Genomic DNA, 26839 nt, shown 5'->3' with positions numbered 1-26839 from the left:
TGCTGGCAACAACGATGTGTGCCTTCATCCACGATGTGTCCCCGGGCTTGGCAAACCCGGCGCGACGTATCGTCAACTACGTCTCCTTCCCGGCGCATCACTGCTTCGACACCACTGTGCCCACCCCTAACTCGGCGCCTCCTTGCGCTCGCGGCTTCACGGCGACTTCCTCGACACCGGCTACCCCGACTCGACATCGCCCACGGAGTTCTTCGCACGGCTACCTCGACCACGGCTACACCACCCTACGCTCTCGGCTACCTCGACAAACGCACAAAGGGCTACCACCTTTCTTGAGCAACCTCGCCGGTTTTTACTCCAGCCACAACTTTCACGATGCATCGGTCGTTCCGACTGTGGGGGGATGTTTGTCGGCTTACCTTCTGATTCTTCTTCAGTCTCACCGTCTGCGTCGCTACCGTTGTGACTGTGAGGGGATGTTGAGTATCGTGATTAGTTAGGAAACATAAGACAGACATGGAATTATTCTGGCTTGTCTTGTACTCCAAATTAATCATGTACTCCTATATATATATATATATATATATATATATATATATATATATATATATATATATATATATATATACACTAGCAAAAGGGCTCGTGCGTTGCAACGGGACAAAAAATGCGTGATCATTTTTAAAAACATTTTATGAATGAAAAACTATTTTATAAGTCACAAACCATTGTTTTTTTTTTGAACTTGTAGAATATTTTTCCATTCATGATCTTTTTTAGAATTGACAAATTTTGCACAATTTTATTATAAAAAGTACATATATGAATGAAAGACAAAGTTCACAACTACACATGGACCGGTGGTAGGTTTAATATCTTCACATGATATACTACAGAGTACAGATTACACAATATATTCACTACACTTGAAGCTGCTGAAAGCACGTGCACTTTGGACTTCACACATAACATACGTGTTGATATGCACAATCTCTGAAGTACCCTCGGAGGCGGCCTTGTCTCAGAGCTGGTTCTGGCCGTGCCCCTGAACTGCGCACGCACCAAAGTCCACCGGCGATTCCCTTGTCTGCAGTCTGCTCAAGCTGCCCGTGGCCCCCAGGATGACGGGCAGGTTGATGAGGCTGATCCAGCCGGCGTGCCGCGGCAGTGCCCTGGCCAAGAGCCACACCACCACCGGCCGGCCAGCCCAAAGAGGAAGAACCAGTTGAGCGCCGAGTAGTAGCCGAGCGGCCCGAAGATGCGGCGTGGGCCGACGAGGCCCCAGATCACCGACGCGTCGAAGAAGACGTGGTCGCCCGGGCACGTCCACGGGCTGCCCTCCGGGAGCTGGCCCTTCTCGCAGATGTACGGCACGGTGGTCAGCAGCCACCACGCCACCACCGTGTTCACCATCGACGCCACCACCGTCCCCACGAACTGAACGAACATGAACACGTTGGTTGGACTTGGACATACGTACATGATTAATCTTCATAATTTGTAATCAGCGTGCAGTTACGTACCTGCACCAGGAACATGGATCTTGGTCGAGCTTGAAGTCGGTAAGGCCTCGTTTGGTTAAGGGGGATTGGGGAGGTTTTGAGAGGGAGGAATTTGAGGGGATTGGGTGAATCCCTTTGTTCCACCCAATCCTCTCAAATCCCCGGGGCTTTGCTTCCACTAGTCCCCCGAGGAGGGTTTTGAAACACATGGACAGAAAGGGATTGAAGGGGAACAGAGGGGATTGGGCTAAGCAAACCCCTCCTACCAAATGGGCGCCCGAGGATTTGTGGGGTTTTTGGCCCTCCCGGGGATTTTCCTCTCAAAACCTCCCCAATCCCCCTTAACCAAACGAGGCCTAAGGAAGGAGACGGCCTGGTTCATGCTCATGTAGCCGTACACCTTGAAGCACACGTTGGCGATCGGCTTCCCCGGCATGATCAGACCCCAGCAATACTCCGTGATGATATTCAACCCCGGCGTCTGCAATTGATGATTAATCCAACGTCACACAACTGATTAACGATACGATTGTGCACGTCCATCGATCCATATATGGTCGTTCAGCATTTAGCATGTACGTAGTACCGTGTTTGTGGTTGCGGTGATGACACTGATGGGGAGCGTGAAGATGAAAGCCATGGCGCAGGCCACGAGGAGGCCACGAGGAGGCCCACCACGGCAGCTGCACCTCCTCCTTGAACACGGTGCAGAGGACCATGGATACCGTCATGGATGCCTCAAGCAGGATATAAAACCACCAGTTGGGGATGTCGTCGTATCTCTTCATCAGCCTCGCGTGCACGTCCATCTTGCCCTTGTACGACTCCCGGAACCTCTGGTACATCTCCCATGACACAGAAATTAACAAATCAATCAAACAGGCAACACACAGACATAGTACGTACGTACATAACTGCAACACGAGCAGCTAAAATGACGGTGATTTAGTAACAAGGACATACTTGCCGTAGAAGAATGTGACGTGGCTCAAGGTGGTGGCGATGGTGGCGAAGCCGAGGCCGTAGCTGACGGCGAAGAAGAGGCTGAGGTGGATCCTGCCCTGCTTCGCGTAGGCGTCCATGTCGATCTCGAACTTGTCGTTGACGATGTTGTGGATGTTGTAGAGCTGACCGGAGGCGTCGAAGAGCTCGTTGGAGAACGGGGGGTACCTGCTGGCGCTGTAGAGGTTGAGCACCCAGTAGGCGACGGGCAGCATGATGTAGACGAGCAGGACGTAGCCGACGAGGATGTTGGCGGTGGCGAAGAAGGGCGTCACCAGCGGGCTCCCCAGCTAGGAGACCACCGTAGACCAGTCGAGGGTGAAGGCGCCGATGTCGAGCCCGTTCAGGCCGGACCCGATTTGCTGCATCGTGATCGACTTTGGGAACACCCAGCACACCCACGACACGGCAGTCAGCGTCGGGAACAGTACCCCGGCACCGTGTACCACGCGAAGCTGCAGATGAGCGCGATCAGGAAGAACTTGCCCTGCATCATCCGCCGCTTCTCCTTCTCGTGAATCGCCCTGCCATCAAATTTCAGTCTCGATCACTCTCTCAGATCAGATCGATCATCTCCTTCTCATCACTTGAATAAATTGATTAGGTTACACTTGACGAAATAAATCATCGACCAGGGACGCACGTACGTACGTACCTCATGAGAGAAACCTGCACCAGGCTCACTGGCCACCACATGTGCGCAGACTCCACCACGTACTTCCTCATCAACCCTACCCATCCGTACCCCAACACCCACGTATGTGGTATGCATGGATGGAACACCGGTCGGATTCATAAACATACAGTTAGATCGATCGAGTGAAACAACAAACGGATCTAACTAATAGGTCAGTCACCTGAGTCGTGATGACGAGGAGCAGACTTGTGACGAAGGAGATGTTGCGCTTGTAGAAAGCCTTGATGATGATGACGATGCCGATGGCGTAGGCGTTGCCGCCGCCGAAGGAGGCGCCGGCGTTGGCGAAGATGGAGATCAGCACGTGCTCCTTCACGTTGAAGGGCCCCGGATTCAGCGAGCACTCCCGTCCGAATACGCTGAACTTCTTCTCCAGCAGCACCCACGCCAGGAAATGCCCGATCGGCAGCGCCACCACCTGCATCCATATCCATATCCATGCATGCATGAGCGATCCGTGAATTCCCCCAATCAGCATGGGCGTCCATGGAGTAGTACTGAGTAAGTAGAGTAGAGCACTGACCTGGATGGAGATCTGGCTTATCACGATGGGCTCGGAGCGGTAGGCGAAGAACTGGTTGAGGAAGGAGAGGAGCGCGAACGAGAGGAAGCCCATCGTCCACATCCGGAACGTCCATACCGGCAGCGACGGGTCGTCGGTCACCGGCACGGTCAGCCGTGTTGGGGAACGTCGCATGGGAAACAAAAAATTTCCTACGCGCACGAAGACCTATCATAGTGATGTCCATCTACGAGAGGGGATGTGTGATCTACGTACCCTTGTAGACCATACAGCAGAAGCGTTAGTGAACGCGGTTGATGTAGTGGAACGTCCTCACGTCCCTCGATCCGCCCCACGAACCGTCCCGCGATCAGTCCCACGATCTAGTGCCGAACGGACGGCACCTCCGCATTCAGCACACGTACAGCTCGACGATGATCTCGGCCTTCTTGATCCAGCAAGAGAGACGGAGAGGTAGATGAGTTCTCTGGCAGCGTGACGGCTCTCCAAAGGTTGGTGGTGATCTTATCTCAGCAGGGCTTCGCCCGAGCTCCGCAGAAACGCGATCTAGAGGAAAAACCGTAGAGGTATGTGGTCGGGCTGCCGTGGAAAAGTCGTCTCAAATCAGCCCTAAAACTTCCGTATATATAGGGGGAAGAGGGGGAGCCTTGCCTTGGGGTCCAAGGAACCTCAAGGGCTTCGGCCGAGCCAAGGGGGCAACCCTCCCCTTCCAAACCAAGTCCAACTAGGTTTGGAAGGAGGAATCCTTCCCCCTTTTCCCACCTCCTCTTTTTTTTCTTTTCTCTTTGATTTTCTTCCTATCGCGCATAGGGCCTTCTTGGGCTGTCCCACCAGCCCACTAAGGGCTGGTGCGCCACCCCCAAGGCCTATGGGCTTCCCCGAGGTGGATCCCCCCCCCCCCGGTGAACTCCCGGAACCCATTCGTCATTCCCGGTACATTCCCGGTAACTCCGAAAACCTTCCGGTAATCAAATGAGGTCATCCTATATATCAATCTTCGTTTCTGGACCATTCCGGAAACCCTCGTGACGTCCGTGATCTCATCCGGGACTCCGAACAACATTCGGTAACCAACCGTATAACTCAAATACGCATAAAACAACGTCGAACCTTAAGTGTGCAGACCCTGCGGGTTCGAGAACTATGTAGACATGACCCGAGAGACTCCTCGGTCAATATACAATAGCGGGACCTGGATGCCCATATTGGATCCTACATATTCTACGAAGATCTTATCGTTTGAACCTCAGTGCCAAGGATTCATATAATCTCGTTTACCGGCAAGTCTCTTTACTCGTTCCGTAATACAAGATCCCGCAACTTACACTAAGTCACATTGCTTGCAAGGCTTGTGTGTGATGTTGTATTACCGAGTGGGCCCCGAGATACCTCTCCGTCACACGGAGTGCCAAATCCCAGTCTCAATCTGTCACGCCCAAGATGCGACCCTATCCTCAATTTGGCACGAAGGCCTCGTCAGGGATAGAAGCGCATCTCGTCGTGTCGCAAGAATGGATATCATTACAAGTACATGTACTGAAAAGAAGAGGTATATATACAGAGTTGGCTTACACTCGCCACAAGCTACATTAGAGTCACATCAGTACTACAGACGAAAACAAACAACAAAAGAAGAACGACGTCCATCCTTGCTATCCCAGGCTGCCGGTCTGGAACCCATCCTAGATCGATGAAGAAGAAGAAGAAGAATCAACTCCAAATGAACAATCAACGCGCTCGCGTCAAGTAACCTTTACCTGTACCTGCAACTGGTGTTGTAGTAATCAGTGAGCCACAGGGGACTCAGCAATCTCATTTCCAAAGGTATCAAGACTAGCAAAGCTTAATGGGAGAGGTATGGTTAAGTGGTGAGGTTGCAGCAGCGACTAAGCATATATTTGGTGGCTAACTTACGAGTACCAGAAATAAGAGGGGGAAGAACTACGCATAGCGGACGTGAACTACAGATGACCAAATGAATGATCCTGAACACCTACCTACGTCAGTCATAACCCCACCGTGTCCTCGATCGGAGAAAGAACTCACGAAAGAGACAGTAACGGTTACGCACACAGTTGGCATGTTTTAATTAAGTTAACTTCAAGTTATCTAGAACTAGTGTTAAACAAAGCTTCCACGTTGCCACATAACCGCGGGCATGGCTTTTCGAAAAGATTTAACCCTGTAGGGGTGCTCCAACTAGTCCATCACAAATTACCACAAGCCGCATAGAAATCCTCAATCACGAAGTTCGCGATCTCGTCGGATTCCCTAGTGGAAAACCTCAACTCTGAGATTACCCAAAGCATCACCGGAATCCCGATGCACAAGATATCTCATCAAAGGTAAAACTAATCCAGCAAGGCCGCCCGACGTGTCGACGATCCCGATAGGAGTCGCGTACCTCGTTCTCAGGACACGACGGATAAGCACAGCGTACGGTGGCCTGATAGAAATCTCCCGAGTTGCCCCGGGTTGGCCCCGTAAACGGCTCTAGTTTTGGACCAACACTCATGAGGAGCACTGGCCCAGGGGTTGATTAAATTATCCTCGGGGTCCGGAAAGTCCCTATGCAATTTTATTAGGTGATTAGGCAAATGTAGTACCAAAGTTGGGCCTTGCCAGACCAGCTTTAATCTAAAACGAATTGTCAAGGGGGTCCCCATAACAACCCCGATCGTGTTAGGAGCGCTCATTTATAGAACATAACACCGGTAGCCGAAACTAAGGGGGCAAAGGTGGAACAAAACACCAGGCTAGAAAGGCCGTGCCTTCCACCTTTTACTAAGTATATAGTTGCATTAAATTAAATAGCATTTAATATGGTGATATAACAAGGAACCCATGTTATCACATGGAAGCAACTGCACCTGCAACTAGCAACGCTAACACCAGGTAAAGCAAGCGGTGTCATAGCCAATCAGTGGTTTGCTAGGTTGAACAGGTTGAAGGTTTCATGGCATTGTTGAGAGGCTGATATTTAACAAGTGGTAGGCAACGAGACATAAACGATAGAAGCGGTAAACTAGCATGGCAATGATAGTAATGGTATCTGGGGAAATGATCATCTTGCCTGAGATCCCGCTTGGAAGAAGAACGGCTCCGTGAAGCAGACGAACCGACGTAGACGAACGGGTCCTCACATCCGACACGCTTGCGGAACTCTATCGAGACGAAGCAAACCGGAAACACGAATCAACACACGAATTCACCACACGATGCACAACACATATGATGCATAAGCAGCTGAATATATGCAAGTCACGGCATGACAATTCACACAATCAAACTCTACACATTAAGTGAAGTTCAATATGCAACGAGTTGCATATTGACGAAACTCCACGTTAATTATTTAGTTCTATCCCGCTTAAATACACGGCAATATTAAATGTGGTTAAACATGGAAAGAGGTGAAGCGCAAATAAACTACCTATCTAGGGATTTTAAATGAGGTCAGAAATGACATATAGCATCTCCGAGACGACCTCACATGTTAATTTACAATTCTGTCCAGATCTGAACTAATGCATTTAATTAGTTGTTAAACAGCAAAACAAATAGGATCACGTGACTCTACGCGTCATTTCAAGCAATCTACACATAAAGAACATCTCCAACGGAGCTACGGATCAAAAGTTACAAGCATCGCAAAATATGATGGCATGAATGCAATATGTGTGCAACGACGGTCACGAGCACTTCAAAACATGGAAACAGCAAGAGAACATGAACCTACACGAGATTGTAAGCAAGTTTCATGTAGGACACAATCAAATCGGAGCTACGGTTCAACAACTACGAGCAAAACAAGAAATCACTACAATCTGCCAAAATCAGCCACATAGCAATTTCTACGCCTCACAACTTCGGCTACCCAACTCCGATATGCTCAAGCAAGGCATGGAACGGAAGAGGGCAAGAAGCACTACTACAAACAACTAACAACAACTAGCATGGCAGCAAGGAGCATTAGGAAAAGAAGACACAAAATGGCATCTCACGCACTATTTCAGACTTAGTGAAAATAACACCTCATGAAAGTGCAGTTTTCAGCCTGAAGCAATATTGACATCAGCAAAACCTATATCTACAGGACTCCAAATGGCATGAAAATGTACAGCATGCTAGAGAAACACAAGGGGTACAACTAACTCCATTGGACCAACCTCAAAAGAGCTACAGATCACAAGATGCAAGCAAGACACGACAGCAACAAAATATAACAGATTCCAGACTTGAAATATTTCAGCACGCCCAAAACAGCACTATTTCTAGCAACTTGAGTGCAATCAAAACACACCTAAACATGCATTTCTATTGCAACTAAAAGTACCAGGGGCTAGTCCAAACACCCAAGATCAACTCTCTAGTTAACAACTCCGTCAAACGAAGCACGGAATAAATCCTACGAATTAAACAAAAGCGCATCACGGCAAAATATTGCGCGAACTAACTTGCTCAAAAGCTAAAACTAATTGCACAGAAAAATCCATGGGATTTTTCTACCCCGGAAACATATAAAATATGTGGGGTTTGCAACACAAAATAATGCCACACGTTAAATGCGAGAAAATAATCTATACACGGGAAAATAAACTACCGCAAATCCCTACACGTAAAAATACAATTGACCGCTCTAAAATACGTGGAATAATGGTCCCTAAAACATGGGCATTTATCTAAGGCATTCGAGCAACCTGAACTTGCACGAAAAATAAATACGGGGCGAAACCTATTAGGACAGCACGCTTATCTAGGCAAACAACATGCTAAACGACGTCAAACAAATGAGCAAGTTGTAAAATCGGATTCTATGCGAAAAGTTACACGAGAAACATATGCTACTCGTCGCAATCCGATACACGAGTTGAAAGTACGGACGTTTTAATATCGTCATTTTTCTGGAATTTATTAATTTCGAAAAATTAACCTAATTATTCTAATGGGCCGAACAGGTGGGCGCAGCTTAGTTAACATGTCGCCTAGGTGACAGATTAGAGGGCCAGGGATCTCACCTTGGGCCAAAGGCCTGCTGGAGGGGGAGGCAAGCCGGCTTGGGGGCGGTTGGAGCGGGCCGACTGGAGTCGGTGGCCGACTGGGCCAGCGAGCGGGGCAGGGAGGCGGCCCACGGGGAGGCACTGGCGAGCGGGAGGGCCGACGCCTGGATCTGACCCCATTGACCTCCTTCGCAGGAGCCCCCGGTGGCGGCGGCAGGGAACCGACGAAGGCTCCGGCTACGGGGCGGTCCACCAACGACGACGGGAGGCCGGAGGGCGGCGGCTGCTGCACGCATAGGCGGCGCGGGCGAGGTCCTCGGGCGGCAGCGCATGGCGGCGGTGGCGAGGACGCACCGGCCAGCGACGGGGAGGGCGCGGGGCGAGACCTGCTACGGGAGGCGCGGCTTGGCAGGCGGCGAGGCTCCGACGCGGCGCTGGGGGCCCGGCGGCGGCGGGAGACGGCCGGAGGAGGCGGATCCGGGGACGGGAGGCGGCGCGACTCCCGGCGGCAAGGGCGAGGCAGGGCTGCGGCTTGGTGGCGGCGCGGCGTTGGAGAGGAGGTGCAGGGAGCTCGGGCAAGGCGGCGGCGACGGATGGGCCTGCCCGGGCCCGATCTGGGCTCGGCGGGCCCGCGGCGGCTGGTGGGAGGGAGGAGACACAGGGTGCGGCTAGGGTTTGAGGGGCGCGGTTCCCGAGGGAGAGAGAGAGAGGGTTTGTCTGAATAATGCATGGGGGTCTATAAATAGACAAACGGGGGGGGCTCGGTTAACCGGAATCGCGTTCCGGATCCAACCGCAGGGTCGGATTCGGATGATTCCGAACGCGGGTATGGGTACGCGGCCGTGTAGAGGGAATATCCGGAGATGAGAGGGAGAATGGGCGGCGCGGCACGAATTTTTAAACACCGACACACGTGCGACGGTAGACCGAATACGGTGCCGCTACGGTCGATCGTTCGGGTACCAGACGGTCTCCGATCGCGACGAAATTCGACAGGCGGCCTCGCTATAACTAATTAAGACCGCACGTCAAATCTCAACCCGATCAGATAAAGTTTCCAACACACTTTTAAAACAGGGTTTCGAACGATGTCGCGGGCGCGTGCGTGTGCGGTCGGGCTCGGAACGAACAACGACGAACGCGAAGAGAAGCGGCAACTAATAACAGATGCAAGTTTTGAAAACTGACGGCAACGGAGATGTCGATGCAATGCAGATGATGCGCATGATGCGATGATGACACAACAAATAAAATAAGCCACACGACGAAAACGGAAAGAGAGGGGAATCTTCTGGAACGTCGGCATCGGGCTGTCACACGATCCATACTAACTCAACGAACACCTTTGGAGATACCTGTAGAGCATCTTTACAGTCACCCAGTTACGTTGCGACGTTTGATACACACAAAGTATTCCTCCGGTGTCAGTGAGTTATATGATCTCATGGTCATAGGAACAAATACTTGACACGCAGAAAACAGTAGCAACAAAATGACACGATCAACATGCTACGTCTATTAGTTTGGGTCTAGTCCATCACGTGATTCTCCTAATGACGTGATCCAGTTATCAAGCAACAACACCTTGTTCATAATCAGAAGACACTGACTATCTTTGATCAACTGGCTAGCCAACTAGAGGCTTGCTAGGGACAGTGTTTTGTCTATGTATCCACACATGTATATAAGTCTTCATTCAATACAATTATAGCATGGATAATAAACGATTATCTTGATACAGGAATTATGATTAAAACTATATTTATTATTGCCTCTAGGGCATAATTCCAACAGTCTCCCACTTGCACTAGAGTCAATAATCTAGCCCTCACATCATCATGCGAATTACATTATAATAAATCTAACACCCATACAGTTCTGGTGTTGATCATGCTTTGCCCGTGGAAGAGGTTTAGTCAGCGGGTCTGCTACATTCAGATCTGTGTGCACTTTGCATATATTCACGTCCTCCCCTTCGACGTAGTCGCGGATGAGGTTGAAGCGTCGTTTGATGTGTCTGGACTTCTTGTGAAACCGTGGTTCCTTTGCTAAGGCAATGGCACCCGTGTTGTCACAGAACAAGGTTATTGGATTCAGTGCACTTGGCACCACTCCAAGATCCGTCATGAACTGCTTCAGCCAGACACCCTCCTTAGCCACCTCCGAGGCAGCCATGTACTCCGCTTCACATGTAGAATCTGCTACGACGCTTTGCTTGGAACTGCACCAGCTTACCGCACCCCCATTAAGAATAAATACGTATCCGGTCTGCGACTTAGAGTCGTCCGGATCTGTGTCAAAGCTTGCATCGACGTAACCCTTTACGGCGAGCTCTTCTTCACCTCCATACACGAGAAACATCTCCTTAGTCCTTTTCAGGTACTTCAGGATATTCTTGACTGTCGTCCACTGATCCACTCCTGGATTACTCTGGAACCTGCCTACCATACTTATGGCCAGGCTAACGTCCGGTCTAGTGCACAACATTGCATACATGATAGAACCTATGGCTGAAGCATAGGGGACGGTGCTCATATGCTCTCTATCCTCATCAGTTGTTGGGCACTAAGTCTTACTCAATCTCGTACCTTGTAAAACTGGCAAGAACCCTTTCTTGGACTGTTCCATTTTGAACCTCTTCAAAACTTTATCAAGGTATGTGCTTTGTGAAAGTCCTATCAGGCGTTTTGATCTATCCCTGTAGATCTTAATGCCTAGAATGTAAGCAGCTTCTCCTAGGTCCTTCATAGAGAAACTTTTATTCAAGTAATCCTTTATGCTCTCCAAAAACTCTACGTTATTTCCAATCAGCAATATGTCATCCACATATAATATTAGAAACGCCATAGATCTCCCACTCACTTTCTTGTAAATACAAGATTCTCCAACCACTTGTATAAACCCAAATGCTTTGATCACCTCATCAAAGCGTTTGTTCCAACTCCGAGATGCTTGCACCAATCCATAAATGGATCGCTGGAGCTTGCACACCTTGTTAGCATTCTTAGGATAGACAAAACCTTCGGGTTGCATCATATACAACTCTTCCTTAAGGAAACCGTTAAGGAACGCTGTTTTGACATCCATCTGCCAGATTTCATAATCAAAAAATGCAGCTATTGCTAACATGATTCTGACGGACTTAAGCATCGCTACGGGTGAGAATGTCTCATCATAGTCAACTCCTTGAACTTGTGAAAAACCCTTTGCCACAAGTCGAGCTTTATAAACGGTCACATTGCCGTCAGCGTTCGTCTTCCTCTTAAAAATCCATTTGTTCTGAATAGCCTTGCGGCCCTCAGGTAGTACTTCCAAAGTCCACACTTTGTTCTCATACATGGATCCTATCTTGGACTTCATGGCTTCTAGCCATTTGTTGGAATCTGGGCCCACCATTGATTCTTCATAATTTGCAGGTTCATTGTTGTCTAACAACATGATTGACAAGACGGGATTACCGTACCACTCTGGAGCAGCACGTGGTCTCGTCGACCTGCGTGGTTCGACAGAAACTTGAACCGGAGTTTCATGATCATCATCATTAACTTCCTCCTCAACCGGCGTCGCAACGACAGAGGTTTCCCCTTGCCCTGCGCCACCATCCAGAGGGATGAGAGGTTTGACAACCTCATAAAGTTCTATCTTCCTCCCACTCAATTCTCTCGAGAGAAACTCCTTCTCGAGAAAAGCTCCGTTTTTAGCAACAAACACTTTGCCCTCGGATTTGAGATAGAAGGTGTACCCAACTGTCTCTTTTGGGTAACCTATGAAGATGCACTTTTCCGCTTTGGGTTCCAGCTTTTCAGGCTGAAGCTTTTTGACATAAGCATCACATCCCCAAACTTTAAGAAATGACAACTTTGGCCTTTTGCCATACCACAGTTCGTATGGTGTCGTCTCAACGGATTTTGATGGTGCCCTATTTAAAGTGAATGCAGCTGTTTCTAATGCATAACCCCAAAACGATAACGGCAAATCGGTAAGAGACATCATAGATCGCACCATCTCTAATAAAGTACGATTACGACGTTCGGACACACCATTACGCTGTGGTGTTCCAGGCGGTGTCAATTGTGAAACAATTCCACATTGTCTTAAGTGAGCACCAAACTCGAAACTCAGATATTCACCCCCACGATCAGATCGTAGGAACTTGATCTTCTTGTTACGATGATTTTCAACTTCACTCTGAAATTGCTTGAACTTTTCAAATGTTTCAGACTTGTGCTTCATTAAGTAGACATAACCATATCTACTTAAATCGTCAGTGAAGGTGAGAAAATAACGATATCCGCCGCGTGCCTCTACGCTCATCGGACCACACACATTGGTATGTATGATTTCCAACAAGTCACTTGCACGCTCCCTTGTTCCGGAGAACGGAGTTTTAGTCATCTTTCCCATGAGGCATGGTTCGCACGTGTCAAGTGAATCAAAGTCAAGTGACTCCAAAAGTCCATCGGCATGGAGTTTCTTCATGCGCTTTACACCAATATGACCTAAGCGGCAGTGCCACAAAAATATGGTGCTATCATTGTTAACTCTAACTCTTTTGGTCTCAATGTTATGTATGTGTGTATCACTATCAATATTCAATATGAACAATCCTCTCACATTGGGTGCATGACCATAAAAGATGTTACTCATAGAAATAGAACAACCATTATTCTCTGACTTAAAAGAGTAACCGTCTCACAATAAACAACATCGAGATATAATGTTCATGCTCAACGCAGGCACTAAATAACAATGATTCAAGTTCATAACTAATCCTGATGGTAACTGAAGTGAAACTGTGCCGACGGCGATTGCATCAACCTTGGAACCATTTCCTACTCGCATCGTCACTTCATCTTTCGCCAGCCTTCGTCTATTCCGCAGTTCCTGTTTCGAGTTGCAAATATGAGCAACAAAACCGGTATCGAATACCCAGGCACTACTACGAGAGCCGGTTAAGTACACATCAATAACATGTATATCAAATATACCTGATTTTTCTTTGGCTGCCTTCTTATCAGCCAGATACTTAGGGCAATTGCGCTTCCAGTGACCCATACCCTTGCAATAGTAACACTCTGTTTCAGGCTTAGGTCCAACTTTGGGTTTCTTCGTCGGATTGGCAACAGGCTTGCCGCTCTTCTTTGAATTACCCTTCTTGCCTTTGTCGTTTCTCTTGAAACTAGTGGTCTTATTCACCATCAACACTTGATGCTCTTTACGGAGTTCAGACTCTGCGACTTTCAGCATCGCAAACAACTCGCCGGGAGACTTGTTCATCCCTTGCATGTTGTAGTTCAACACAAAGCCTTTATAGCTTGGCAGCAGTGATTGAAGGATTCTGTCAGTGATAGCTTCTTGCGGGAGTTCAATCCCCAGCTCAGCTAGACGGTTTGAGTACCCAGACATTTTGAGCACATGTTCACTGACAGACGAGTTCTCCTTCATCTTGCAAGCATAGAATTTATTGGAGGTCTCATACCTCTCGATCCGGGCGTTCTTCTGAAAGATAAACTTCAACTCCTGGAACATCTCAAATGCTCCATGACGCTCAAAGCGACGTTGAAGTCCCGGTTCTAAGCCATACAAGACTGCACATTGAACTACTGAGTAGTCCTCCTTTCGTGCTAACCAAGCGTTCTTAACATCCTGATCTGCCGTAGCGGGTGGTTCATCTCCTAGCGCAGCATTAAGGACATAATCCTTCTTCCCAGCTTGTAAGATTAGCTTAAGATTACGAGCCCAGTCTACAAAGTTGCTTCCATCATTTTTCAACTTAGCTTTCTCTAGGAACGTATTAAAATTCTGGGTGACTGTCGCGTGAGCCATGATCTACAACACAAATATATTCAAAGTGGACTTAGACTATGTTCAATATAATTAGAGTTTAACTTAATCAAATTACTTGCTAAACTCCCACTCAAAAAGTACATCTCTCTAGTCATTTGAGTGGTTCATGATCCACTTACACTAGCTCAAGTCCGATCATCACGTGAGTTGAGCATAGTTTCAGTGGTAAGCATCCCCATGCTAATCATATCATCTATATGATTCATGATCGACCTTTCGGTCTCATGTGTTCTGAGGCCATGTCTGCACATGCTAGGCTCGTCAAGCTTAACCCGAGTGTTCCGCGTGCGCAACTGTTTTGCACCCGTTGTATGTGAACGTTGAGTCTATCACACCCGATCATCACGTGGTGTCTCAAAACGTCGAACTATAGCAACGGTGCACAGTCGGGGAGAACACAATTTCGTCTAGAAATTTTAGTGAGAGATCACCTCATAATGCTACCGTCGTTCTAAGAAAAATAAGGTGCATAAAAGGATTAACATCACATGCAATTCATAAGTGACATGATATGGCCATCATCACGTGCTCCTTGTTCTCCATCACCAAAGCACCGGAACGATCTTCTTGTCACCGGCGCCACACCATGATCTCCATCAACGTGTCGCCATCGGGGTTGTCGTGCTACTCATGCTATTACTACTAAAGCTACATCCTAGCAAAATAGTAAATGCATCTGCAAGCACAAACATTAGTATAAAGACAACCCTATGGCTCCTGCCAGTTGTCGTACCATCGACGTGCAAGTCGATATTATCTATTACAACATGATCATCTCATAAATCCAATATATCACATCACATCGTTGGCCATATCACATCACAAGCATACCCTGCAAAAACAAGTTAGACGTCCTCTAATTTTGTTGGTGCATGTTTTACGTGGTGACCATGGGTATCTAGTAGGATCGCATCTTACTTACGCAAACACCACAACGGAGATATATGAGTTGCTATTTAACCTCATCCAAGGACCTCCTCGGTCAAATCTGATTCAACTAAAGTTGGAGAAACTGACACCCGCCAGTCATCTTTGAGCGACAGAGTTACTCGTAGCGATGAAACCAGTCTCTCGTAAGCGTACAAGTAATGTCGGTCCGAGCCGCTTTGATCCAACAATACCGCGGAATCAAGAAAAGACTAAGGAGGGCAGCAAAACGCACATCACCGCCCACAAAAACTTTTGTGTTCTACTCGAGAAGACATCTACGCATGAACCTAGCTCATGATGCCACTGTTGGGGAACGTCGCATGGGAAACAAAAAATTTCCTACGCGCACGAAGACCTATCATGGTGATGTCCATCTACGAGAGGGGATGTGTGATCTACGTACCCTTGTAGACCATACAGCAGAAGCGTTAGTGAACGCGGTTGATGTAGTGGAACATCCTCACGTCCCTCGATCCGCCCCGCGAACCGTCCCGCGATCAGTCCCACGATCTAGTGCCGAACGGACGGCACTTCCGCGTTCAGCACACGTACAGCTCGACGATGATCTCGGCCTTCTTGATCCAGCAAGAGAGACGGAGAGGTAGATGAGTTCTCCGGCAGCGTGACGGCGCTCCGGAGGTTGGTGGTGATCTTATCTCAGCAGGGCTCCGCCCGAGCTCAGCAGAAACACGATCTAGAGGAAAACCGTGGAGGTATGTGGTCGGGCTGCCATGGAAAAGTCGTCTTAAATCAGCCCTAAAACCTCCGTATATATAGGGGGAAGAGGGGGAGCCTTGCCTTGGGGTCCAAGGACCCTCAAGGGCTTCGTCCGAGCCAAGGGGGGCAACCCTCCCCTTCCAAACTGAGTCCAACTAGGTTTGGAAGGAGGAGTCCTTCCCCCTTTTCCCACCTCCCCTTTTTTTTCTCTTTGATTTTCTTCCTATGGCGCATAGGGCCTTCTTGGGCTGTCCCACCAGCCCACTAAGGGCTGGTGCGCCACCCCCAAGGCCTATGGGCTTTCCCGGGGTGGGTTCCCCCCCCCCCCCCGGTGAACTCCCGGAACCCATTCGTCATTCCCGGTACATTCCCGGTAACTCCGAAAACCTTCCGGTAATCAAATGAGGTCATCCTATATATCAATCTTCGCCCTCGTGACGTCCGGGATCTCATCCGGGACTCCGAACAACATTCGGTAACCAACCATATAACTCAAATACGCATAAAACAACGTCGAACCTTAAGTGTGCAGACCCTGCGGGTTCGAGAACTATGTAGACATGACCTGAGAGACTCCTCGGTCAATATCCAATAGCGGGACCTGGATGCCCATATTGGATCCTACATATTCTACGAAGATCTTATCGTTTGAACCTCAGTGCCAAGGATTCATATAATCCCGTATGTCATTCCCTTTGTCCTTCGGTATGTTACTTGCCCGAGATTCGATCGTCAGTATCCGTATACCTATTGCAATCTCGTTTACCGGCAAGTCTCTTTACTCGTTCCGTAATACAAGATCCCGCAACTTACACTAAGTCACATTGCTTGCAAGGCTTGTGTGTGATGTTGTATTACCGAGTGGGCCCCGAGATACCTCTCCGTCACACGGAGTGACAAATCCCAGTCTCGATCCATACTAACTCAACGAACACCTTTGGAGATACCTGTAGAGCATCTTTATAGTCACCCAGTTACGTTGCGACGTTTGATACACACAAAGTATTCCTCCGGTGTTAGTGAGTTATATGATCTCATGGTCATAGGAACAAATACTTGACACGCAGAAAACAGTAGCAACAAAATGACACGATCAACATGCTACGTCTATTAGTTTGGGTCTAGTCCATCACGTGATTCTCCTAATGACGTGATCCAGTTATCAAGCAACAACACCTTGTTCATAATCAGAAGACACTGACTATCTTTGATCAACTGGCTAGCCAACTAGAGGCTTGCTAGGGACAGTGTTTTGTCTATGTATCCACACATGTATATAAGTCTTCATTCAATACAATCATATCATGGATAATAAACGATTATCTTGATACAGGAATTATAATAATAACTATATTTATTATTGCCTCTAGGGCATAATTCCAACAAGTCGGACCTGCTCCACCGGGGACACGTCGTCCTCGTCGCCCGCGCCGCCGGCACGTTCGATTTCCATTGCGGCTTGCGAGGCAGATCAGAGTCTGAATAGTTCAAGAACGAGGTTGTCGGCTATAAATACAAACGGTTTGTTAAGATCCATTGACCAGAGAATCTCAGGTTCTATAACTAACCCTAGGCAGCACCAGCGCGGCAAGGTGCTTCTCTGCTGCGGCGAACGACGAGCGGGCGAGGGAGGCAGGAAGGCAGCACCAGGCGAGGCATGCGAGGGAGGCAGGAAGGCAGCACCAGGCGATGGAGGCGAGGGAGGCAGCACCAGGCGATGCGTGCGTGTGGGCGTGCGTGCGTGGGTGTTCAACTGTTTACGAGGTGGGGAGGTAGAGGTTTTGGTTTTTGTCTTGTGAACCGGATTGGTTTAAGGAGGGATGAAAAAAATCATGAAAAAAATGATGGAACTGTGCTAGCGGTGGGGATCTACCGTGGTCGAACCATCACGACGACAGCAGATCCCCTTTAATAGTAAAGATATATGTCCATGAAGCTCAAGCGGTGCAACAACTATTTCATCAAAACCTTTATTCCCGGTCAACACAGTTAACCACGACCGAGAAGCTCCCAAGATACAGATACACCGTAGTAGTGACCATACCACTGCACCCAAGATCCAGATACACCGTAGTGACCATACCACATATATGTAGGTAAAACAACACGAGGTTATGGCAAGACGGGAAGAAAGAGCTTAATCTGGAGTGAGATATATATGCCGCCGGCAGCCGGAAGCCGAGTCCACGCGTCCGATGGATGCCGCCGCGTTGGCCTGTCTTCTAGAGCCGGGGCATGCATCCCATGGCTCCGCCCTCGACAACGACACCCCGGCAGATCCCGGTCACGCACGCACGTACTCCGTCTCATTTCTGAGGCGGGACAGACAAGACACCCAGGACGCTCGACGTGACCTCTCTGCTTCGCTATTCTTAGTACTGCTACTTAACAATTGTATTGTTACTTAGTTAGTTGATCGACCTTTTGCTTGATTCTCTCAAACAAAACAAAAAAAAACCTTTTGCTTGATCCATATCCAAGGCTGTCAGCAAGGAGGTACACACGCACACACATGTCTGAAACTGAACACCCCACACACACAGCTTGCTCTGTTAATTAAGTAAAGTAGCTATGCTAAGTCCTGGTCCTAGGTCGTAATTAACATGCATATTATGCATTGCACTCAGACGTTATTCAACAGCAAGCTACGATGGATGGGAGCTGGAAGAATGTTCCAGGTTACTGCAGTGCATAGAAGTGCATGCATCATGGCCACTATCCTCGACCACCCTCCCATGTGGAATTAGTCATGGACTTGATGGAAACTAACCCCTGGCTTTCACAAACAAAAGCCAGCATGTTTCCCCAACGGAACCCTAGTTGACTTTTGTTCTGTTTCTTGGTTTTTATTTTTTGCGACGAGACTTTTGTTCAGTTCTACCTAAAACAAAATTCCTTGTTGATGAAACTGAAGCTTAATTGAGTTTTGATGATGGTTACTTGTTGGAAACAATTAAGGTTGGGCTGGACGGTTGATTACGGCCGCCTGTAACCTTGCTATGTTTGAGAGGTCAAAGCGGCGTCCATGTCCCTGTCCATGTATGGACGCCCTATTTCAGCAGCCAGCCGCGTGTAGCTTGCAGTGTTAGTGAGGACACTGCAGAACCGCTAATGAAATACTAGTGAAAAGCAGCTAGCAAAGATAAGATCTTTATCCGTGATTCAAGCTGTAAGCAGTAATTTTCTTCCAAGTGTTTCACTTTCACACGTACGCTAAGATATTTCGATATAGAGAGTTGAAAAAGGAAAGAAGAAAAGTTTCTATGTGATTTGATCAAAGGCTTACACAGCAAGTCCTATCCCATTCCCAGCTAGCCGCCCGATTCTTTATCCGACGGCCAGAGTCAAAAATATGGACAGGTAAGCAAATTTGGTAATACCATTACCAGCTAGCCACGCCAGCGCTTACCATATCAACGCCGCAATTCCAATCGAGGGCCAGAACGAATTGAACCAACCAAACAACAATCGAAAACCTAGAGAGGAATTCCTCCTAAAACCATCAATCAAAAACCTAAATCCCGCGCCGCGCCGCGCCGCGCCGCGCCGCCGCCACTGATCAGACTGCTAGTAGCATCAACCGCGCCCTCTTGGCCTCCGGGGGCGCGCTCTCGGCCTCGTCCCCGGCCACCCCCGACGCCGGCAGGTTCAGGTCGAAGTCCCTCAGCAGCTCCGCCGCCTTCGCCTTGGCGGCCTCCTTGTCCTTGCCGGTCCCGTCGGCCGCGGCGCCGCCCTCGTAGTGCAGGCGCTTGTGCCCGCCCAGCGCCTGCCCGGACGGGAACGTGCGGTGGCAGAGCGAGCACTGGTGCACCTTGGCCTCCACGGGGGCGGCGCCGGAAGCCTCGTCGCCGCCTGCCGACGCCGCTGGCGGCGTCGGGGGCTTCCGGTGGCTCGTCTTGTGGCCGCCCAGCGCCTGGTAGGACGCGTAGACCTTGTCGCACACGGAGCACTCGTACCCCTGCGCCTTGGTCGGCGCCGGCGCCGCTCCCACGCCCTTGACGCCTCCGACGCCGCCGTCCTCGACCTCGCCGCGGACGCCGCGCGCCAGCATGAGGAGGGAGAGCGCCAGGTACTCCTCCTCGGACTCGGCGCCGCCGCCAGAGCTGCCCCCACGGCGCCTGGAGCGACGCCCTCCACGAGCCCACGAGTCCATCGGCGGCGGAGACGGCGGCGGCACGGGCGACTTCCTGGACGCGTCGTCGGGCGACATGGCAGGCGGAGATCGATCGGGGCCGACGCAGGGTTGACCGGAGCAAAGAGGGAGGTGGACAAGTAGGAGAGTGGTGGGTGTGCGGGGGCGATTGAGAGGGAGGCGTGGGCTGGGGCTGCCATATATAGTGCCGCGGGGGAAGTGAGGGTAGTGCGGACTGCGGGGTGTGCCACTGTGCTGCTCTCCTCCAGTGGTAACTTACGCATGCGACCGCGTATGCGCCTGTGTCTGACTTGGTGATCAAGTCATCATCGCGTGGACGGATGATCTGACGGTCGGGGTGTCGTTGGGCTCTGCCGTGGCGTGATCTGGGCCCTTCGTGAGGTATACGGGGTGTTTTTTTTTTTTTTTTGCATCGTAGATACGGGGTGTGTTTGTTACGGCGGATAAGTCTTTGTGGACGTACGTGGTCTTTGTGTGTGCTTTCAGTGAGGATACGTATGCATTCATGGAGGACAAATCTAAATCTTTGCCTTCGAGATTATAGATACAACTACGCCTCCATCTTACCATTTAATTTGGATGGTGCTAGGCGTCAGCCGGCTGAAGCTTAAACAAAAATGCACTTCTTTAACCATCGAATTTTACTCAAGTCGCAATTAGAAGACATTCCGTTAAAACCCCGCATGCAACATGTGTCGTACATCGCTACATTGTTACATTCTCCTTCGCGTTTCGTGAAAATTTGCAAGGAAAATGTCACATTTTCAACACTAGCACACAACAATAAAATGTAGGCATGCAAGCAGCAAAGTTCCATTCATTGTAGCATGTATGTTTTCAAATGGGTGGCAAAAAACCAAGCATGAAAGATAAGTTACGTCGGACCGCACAAGTGTTCGTGAACGTACTTAGGTCTTTGTGTGGCATGTCGTGCTGCTTTCTGGGAAGATATGCGTGCATTGATGGAGGACAGATTTACATCTTTGCCAGATTATAAAGATTTATGGACGCCTAATCTTTCCATTTAATTGGGGTTGGCCAAGGCATCAGTCTGTTGTAGCTTGAAAAAAATAAATTGCCACCTCAACCGTCTGACTTAAGTCATAATCCCATGATATATGATTAAAAAATTGCATGCAACATGTGTCGTATATTTGCAACATCGTTTCATTTCCATCCACATTTGTGTGAACAATTGGTTAGGAATACAATACAAGAGCAAAATATATGCATGCATGCAACACATTTATATTTATTACACCATTTACGTTTTAAAATGGAATATAACTATCACTGCATGAAAGACCATGCACAAACAACAAAGACAACAATGAAGAAATGCTTCAGACCTTCCCAACATGCGTGCATAACCTATTGCAAAAAATTGCTCGTTTGTGTACAACAAACACTATAAACACTTAAAGCATGTTGAAACACAATATGCAACATCAAACGTTCACAAATTCTAATCAAAGCTAAACATCAACAATGGAGGTGTCACCTTCTGCTAATTGATTCTAATCGGCCATGAATCCATATACTCAGAGTCCCATCGAAGCCAAATCAAGCAACCGTTGGCCCATTCCCTGTGTCTAAGTGTCTATTAGAGCTCATGGGCGTAAGATCATACTTCACACGAGGTATCATGGTGGTTGGGAGGAGAAGTCTTTGTGGAAGGAGACAACTTGGGAAGTGGAGGGCTTCGATCTAAGAGGAGCTCCAATGGGAGAGGAACGGGTGTTGAGCTGACGGGATCCATGAGGAGGTGAAAAAAGGAGCTCCATGATAGAAACGGAGGGGAAAACACGTGAGATCAGAAAAGGAAAATGTGGCCATAGGGAAAAACATTACTTTTTTGCAAACAGGTGATCATCTTTATTCCTTGATTAGTCGCTAATATGAAATGTTTTCCTTCAATAATAATACCAAAATTAAGATGAAAAGTCACTTGTAAGCACTACACACGTTCTTTCCAAAATAATAAGCGCCTACTTGAGGTCCATGAACATATTTGAATTTCTTAAGGATAAAATTGGATGGAAAGGACAATGGTAAAAGATCAAAAAAATAACAGAGGATAAATATCTAGCCTCCATATTTAGCAAGATCGAGACATTTTGTTCATCATCTTTGAGACTAATATGGGTGTATGAACATAAGTATGTCGTCCCCTAATAGGATGGGCACAAGTATTATTTCATTTTATTTATTTCCTTTAGATCAATATATGCCATATCTACATATCTGAAGCAGAGAACTGTGAGGAAGAGACAACAAGAAAGAATGAGTTTAGGGAAAATGAATACGATGCCTCCTTTTTATAATTGGATACATATATATTCATTCCCCTTCATGGGTCAAGAAGAAGAAGAGGTAAGAGCAGTTAGAGAGTAAGCAGCGGCTTTCTTGGAGACATATACACATATTTTAATTTCTCAAGGATAAAACTGGATGGAAAAAAGAGAATAGTAAACATGACCAAATTAGTGAAGGGTGATAAATATGTAGCCCCATTTTATAGCTAGATATATACAAAATCATTTCTTACTTCTATGCGATGGTATGCGTGTTTGAACTTCAAATGAACAAAATTAGATGCAAGAGATGTGGTAGCATGATTGATTCTATGGAGAAGATGTTTTTATTTTACTTTTTTTGAGGGCAATACGTGTACCCCCCCATCCCCCCCTCCCCCCCCCCCACACACACATAAAGGATCACCTCGCAAAAGGCAAAGTCCTATAAAATCTATGTGTATGCGAAAAACAGAAGTGATCAAAAGAACGATCAATGAAATGCAGAACAAGCCATCAGCGCCAACAATATCATCACATACAATGAATAAAATCAAATGAATAAGCATATCTATATCGTCTGCTTTGTCAAACCCTCATATGTTATGTTGTCGAATTTGTGATGGAAAATAAATATGTCACCTCCCTAAACACACGCGTGCAAGTATATTCTCATTTATTTCCTTCTCTCGGATCATTACGCCATATCTACACTTTTAAAGAACAAAGCTCGGCGGAATTGACAAGACTTTGAAATAGGAGTCTTAGAATAATGCTGAATTCAAAGGTTTATTTCTAGAGCAAGCAAGATCGTATCTATTGGGGATAGTAAATATCTTGCCTCCCTTTTCTAGCTACATACACACAAAATGCATGTTCCTTCTTTCTTGGAGACTAATATGCATATTTGGATTTTCGAAGAGCGAATTTGAGTGGAAGAGATAATCACAAAAAGATGAAACTGTGATGGACTTACATGCATAAAACAAACTTCAATGGAACACATAATATCAAACCAGATCAAACTTGTGATGTAGGAAAAAAACTCACCTCCTTTGTGAGACTACAATGTTTGGAATCGTGTATTTCTTTCCTTGATACCAATGAGGCAATAAATTTGGTCCTATTTCCTTTCATGGATTAACAATATTAACTAAAACTATTTTCTCTCTATGGCAAAGTGATTTTGCACGCCAAGATTAGTTAGGGTTGTTGGAATGCAAGATTGTACATAAGTTTGGTAAAAAAAATCAGAGACACATTTCTTCTGAATTTCACATAGTAGACCACAAATATGTGTTACATGCAAACAAACTGCATATATACATACATACTGACATATGTACATTATGCCCCTCCTCAAGACTCAAGATATATGGTTGCAAAATTATATATAAGTTTATGCCATGTTTGACATTGTGGTGATGTTATGATAATCCAGCTTGCCTCACTAGATGTTGTTTATGTTAGTGTTTTCTCCTTTGATCAAGAATTCACCAAATTAATTGGTTAACGGTACAGCTAATCTCTACTCTTAGCATGGCCGAATCGAATAGCATGTATGCATCATGTTAACTTATCAGACCTATTAATTAATTGATCAGATCGATTAATCAGTTATCACGCCGATTAATCCCTGTTGGCCCATGAACGTGTTGTCATTTTTTTTGGCTCGTAACCCCTTCCATCCCGTCCCACTCCTCAATAGCTAGGATTAATATTTTACCTCTTGTCTCTCCATTTTATATGTGTACGAAAACATGTTTTGATATATTACATATCTTGAAGCATGACAGTATGGTATAATACATAAAAAACTAGGTATATGTTAGCAAGGTCCTGCTTAAGCTACCGATTAATGGTCGAGTAACTAATACAGTTAATTGGAGATTCATCGATTAATTGCTACTCCTAAACCACTGGGCGACTACCAGTGAGCGATTTCATGAACATCGTTTTTTTTTCTAAATTAAACAAGGTAAATGTGCCGACAGGCACCAAATATTTATTCAACTTCGTTACGAAGTACACAACGTAATTCAAAACCCTTAAACCCAACATTATGTAAGAGTTGCAATTTTGAGCAGGGGCTAGCTCTATAGTTGAATTGATACATCACTACAGGAATCAAAGAATTTGCCATCTGTCTGATCTTTGTCGTCTGCTGGCAGATGGCAAAGAAGCTCTTTGCCGTCATCTGCCAAGAAACATACAGCAAAGAGACGGCTGATGGCAAAGATACTCTTTGCCATCAGTGCGTTCTTTGTCTTCGGCTGGCAGACGGCAAAGATGGTCCAGGCAGACGGCAAAGAGTCACCAGAGGTGAAGTCGTCCCCTTTGCCATCAGAATCCTTTTTGTCGTCTGTGTAGACCCCCTTTGCCATCTGCCTCGACCTCGTTGTCGTCAGCTTGATACCCAGGCAGACGGCAAAGAAGACGGCCACTAACAGCGCGCGTCCATCACCCCACCCCCTCCCCCAATCTGCCCTCTCCCCCGATCTCTCTCTCTCTCTCTCTCTCTCTCTCTCTCTCTCTCTCTCCGCAATCCACTCGATCTGCCTTGCCTCCTCGCGCGACCACACCACCACCATCGCGCCGCCCCCTCATGGTGGATCCCCCCTCTACCGCGCCGCCTCCCCCCACACAACTCGACGACCTTCCTCCCCTCCGACACTCCGCACTCGCAGCCGCCGCCGGTTGCCCTCCGTCCGGCCGGCCCAAGCTTCCCCGTGCCACGAACCCTGCCGCCGGCTGCCGCAGTCACCGGTCATCCTCGCGTGTCCTTGTGTAAGTCCCTCTCCTTCCTCCCGATGTTATCCTCCTCCTGTCGTTTCTCTCCCTCCCTCTCTTTTCTTGCTTGTTCTTCAGGGAGGAACCCGTGTTGCCATGGCGCCCGACGTCGTCGTCCTCGCCCTAAGCTTCGCCTGACCGAGCCACCAGCCGGATCCAGAGCACCTCAACTGGATCCACCCATCCCGCCGCGCAAGAGACCCGCCGGAGCCCCTGCCAGCCCGCCGCCGTTCGTTCTCCGTGCCGCCACGCCCTCCTTGGGGTTGCGCACGAGGGCAGGCGCTTGCAACCCTCGCTCGCCCGTCCACGCCTGGGCTAGCGCTTTGCCTCGCCTCAGCCCCCCTCGCCTCAGATGTCCATTATGGATACGATGATGTTCATTACCTCCTTGGAATCAAATACATGGTTGCGGTTCGCAAGGTGATTGCTAATTGAGCAACTGATTTTTGTATTGCACTGTTGTTATGTGGTTGATGACACCTTGGGCATGCACAACTCATGTCAGTCTAGGTGCTCCACCGTGCACTGTTAATGGCTTGTTAATTAATACCATTGTAAGAATTTGATACCCAATCTATATACAAAATTGATAATATTGTTTTCTGGCTCACCAGGAAATGCTTAAAGATCTGTTTGAGCATGTCCTTCATGCTTGGAAGGCTATTCTGGAAGATCCGGATGATGATGTCCGTGTTGTAGCTGTAGACACCCTGATCCCTGCTGCTGCTTCTTTAGTTAGACTAAATGATCAAATGATGAACTTAGTTGCGATGTCTTTATGGGATATATTGCTTGACCTAAATGACATAAGCCCATGTACAAGCAGGTATTACTTCAATCTCGCGTCGTGTGGAAAAAATACATTAGCGTAAAGTTGAGCATAAGAAAAAGATTACTTGACCAGATTTACGTCTGTTCTTTTGTCTATTGAAACTAATCAGTCAACATTTATTTTCTATTTCAGTGTAATGAATTTGTTAGCTCAGATATACTCACAACCAGAGATGGTTCCAATGATGCTTGGCATGGCAACCTTAAGAGAGAGCGAATTTGATCTACCATGGTAATGTTGTCACCGTCAGTTGTTGAAATGATCCTGGAGTGCATAGATTCCTAATATTTGTATCTAAACTTTCTGATTGCAGAGGCTGGACATGCCCTCATCGGTTCCCTGATGCCTGAATATGACCCTGTTGCCAAGATCTCCATCATTCCTCGAGGTCAGGCTGGTGGGCTCACGTTCTTTGCTCCAAGCGAAGAGAGGCTCGAGTCTGTACTGTATAGAAGGAGCTACCTAGAGAACCAAATGGATGTGGCACTTGGTGGCAAGTGCGGGTTTTGTGGAAATTGTATTTATTTATTTATGCATCCACTAGTTACTGCAATTTTTCACAGTGATGCCTTGTGTGCTAACATGTATAAC

At 47.7% G+C, this 26839-nt stretch overlaps 1 protein-coding gene and 1 pseudogene across 1 annotated transcript; both read right to left on the bottom strand.

The window, feature by feature from the left end:
• Positions 1-888: 888 nt before the first annotated feature.
• LOC123429770 lies at positions 889-17632 on the bottom strand (annotated as a pseudogene).
• Positions 17633-19421: 1789 nt separating this feature from the next.
• LOC123429769 (zinc finger protein ZAT6-like) lies at positions 19422-20476 on the bottom strand. The gene has a single exon (XM_045113769.1). The coding sequence runs from the start codon at positions 20387-20389 to the stop codon at positions 19739-19741; it is 651 nt and encodes a 216-aa protein (XP_044969704.1). The 5' UTR covers positions 20390-20476; the 3' UTR covers positions 19422-19738.
• Positions 20477-26839: the final 6363 nt, after the last annotated feature.

The sequence above is a fragment of the Hordeum vulgare genome, chromosome 2H (genome assembly GCF_904849725.1).
Source record: "Hordeum vulgare subsp. vulgare chromosome 2H, MorexV3_pseudomolecules_assembly, whole genome shotgun sequence".
NCBI lineage: Eukaryota > Viridiplantae > Streptophyta > Magnoliopsida > Poales > Poaceae > Hordeum > Hordeum vulgare.
Note: the sequence above shows the minus strand (reverse complement) of the source record. Positions and strands in the feature narration are given on the sequence as shown.

Coding starts and splice junctions, on each gene's coding strand:
- LOC123429769 (XM_045113769.1), bottom strand. CDS start 20,389: ATGTCGCCCGACGACGCGTCCAGGAAGTCGCCCGTGCCGCCGCCGTCT.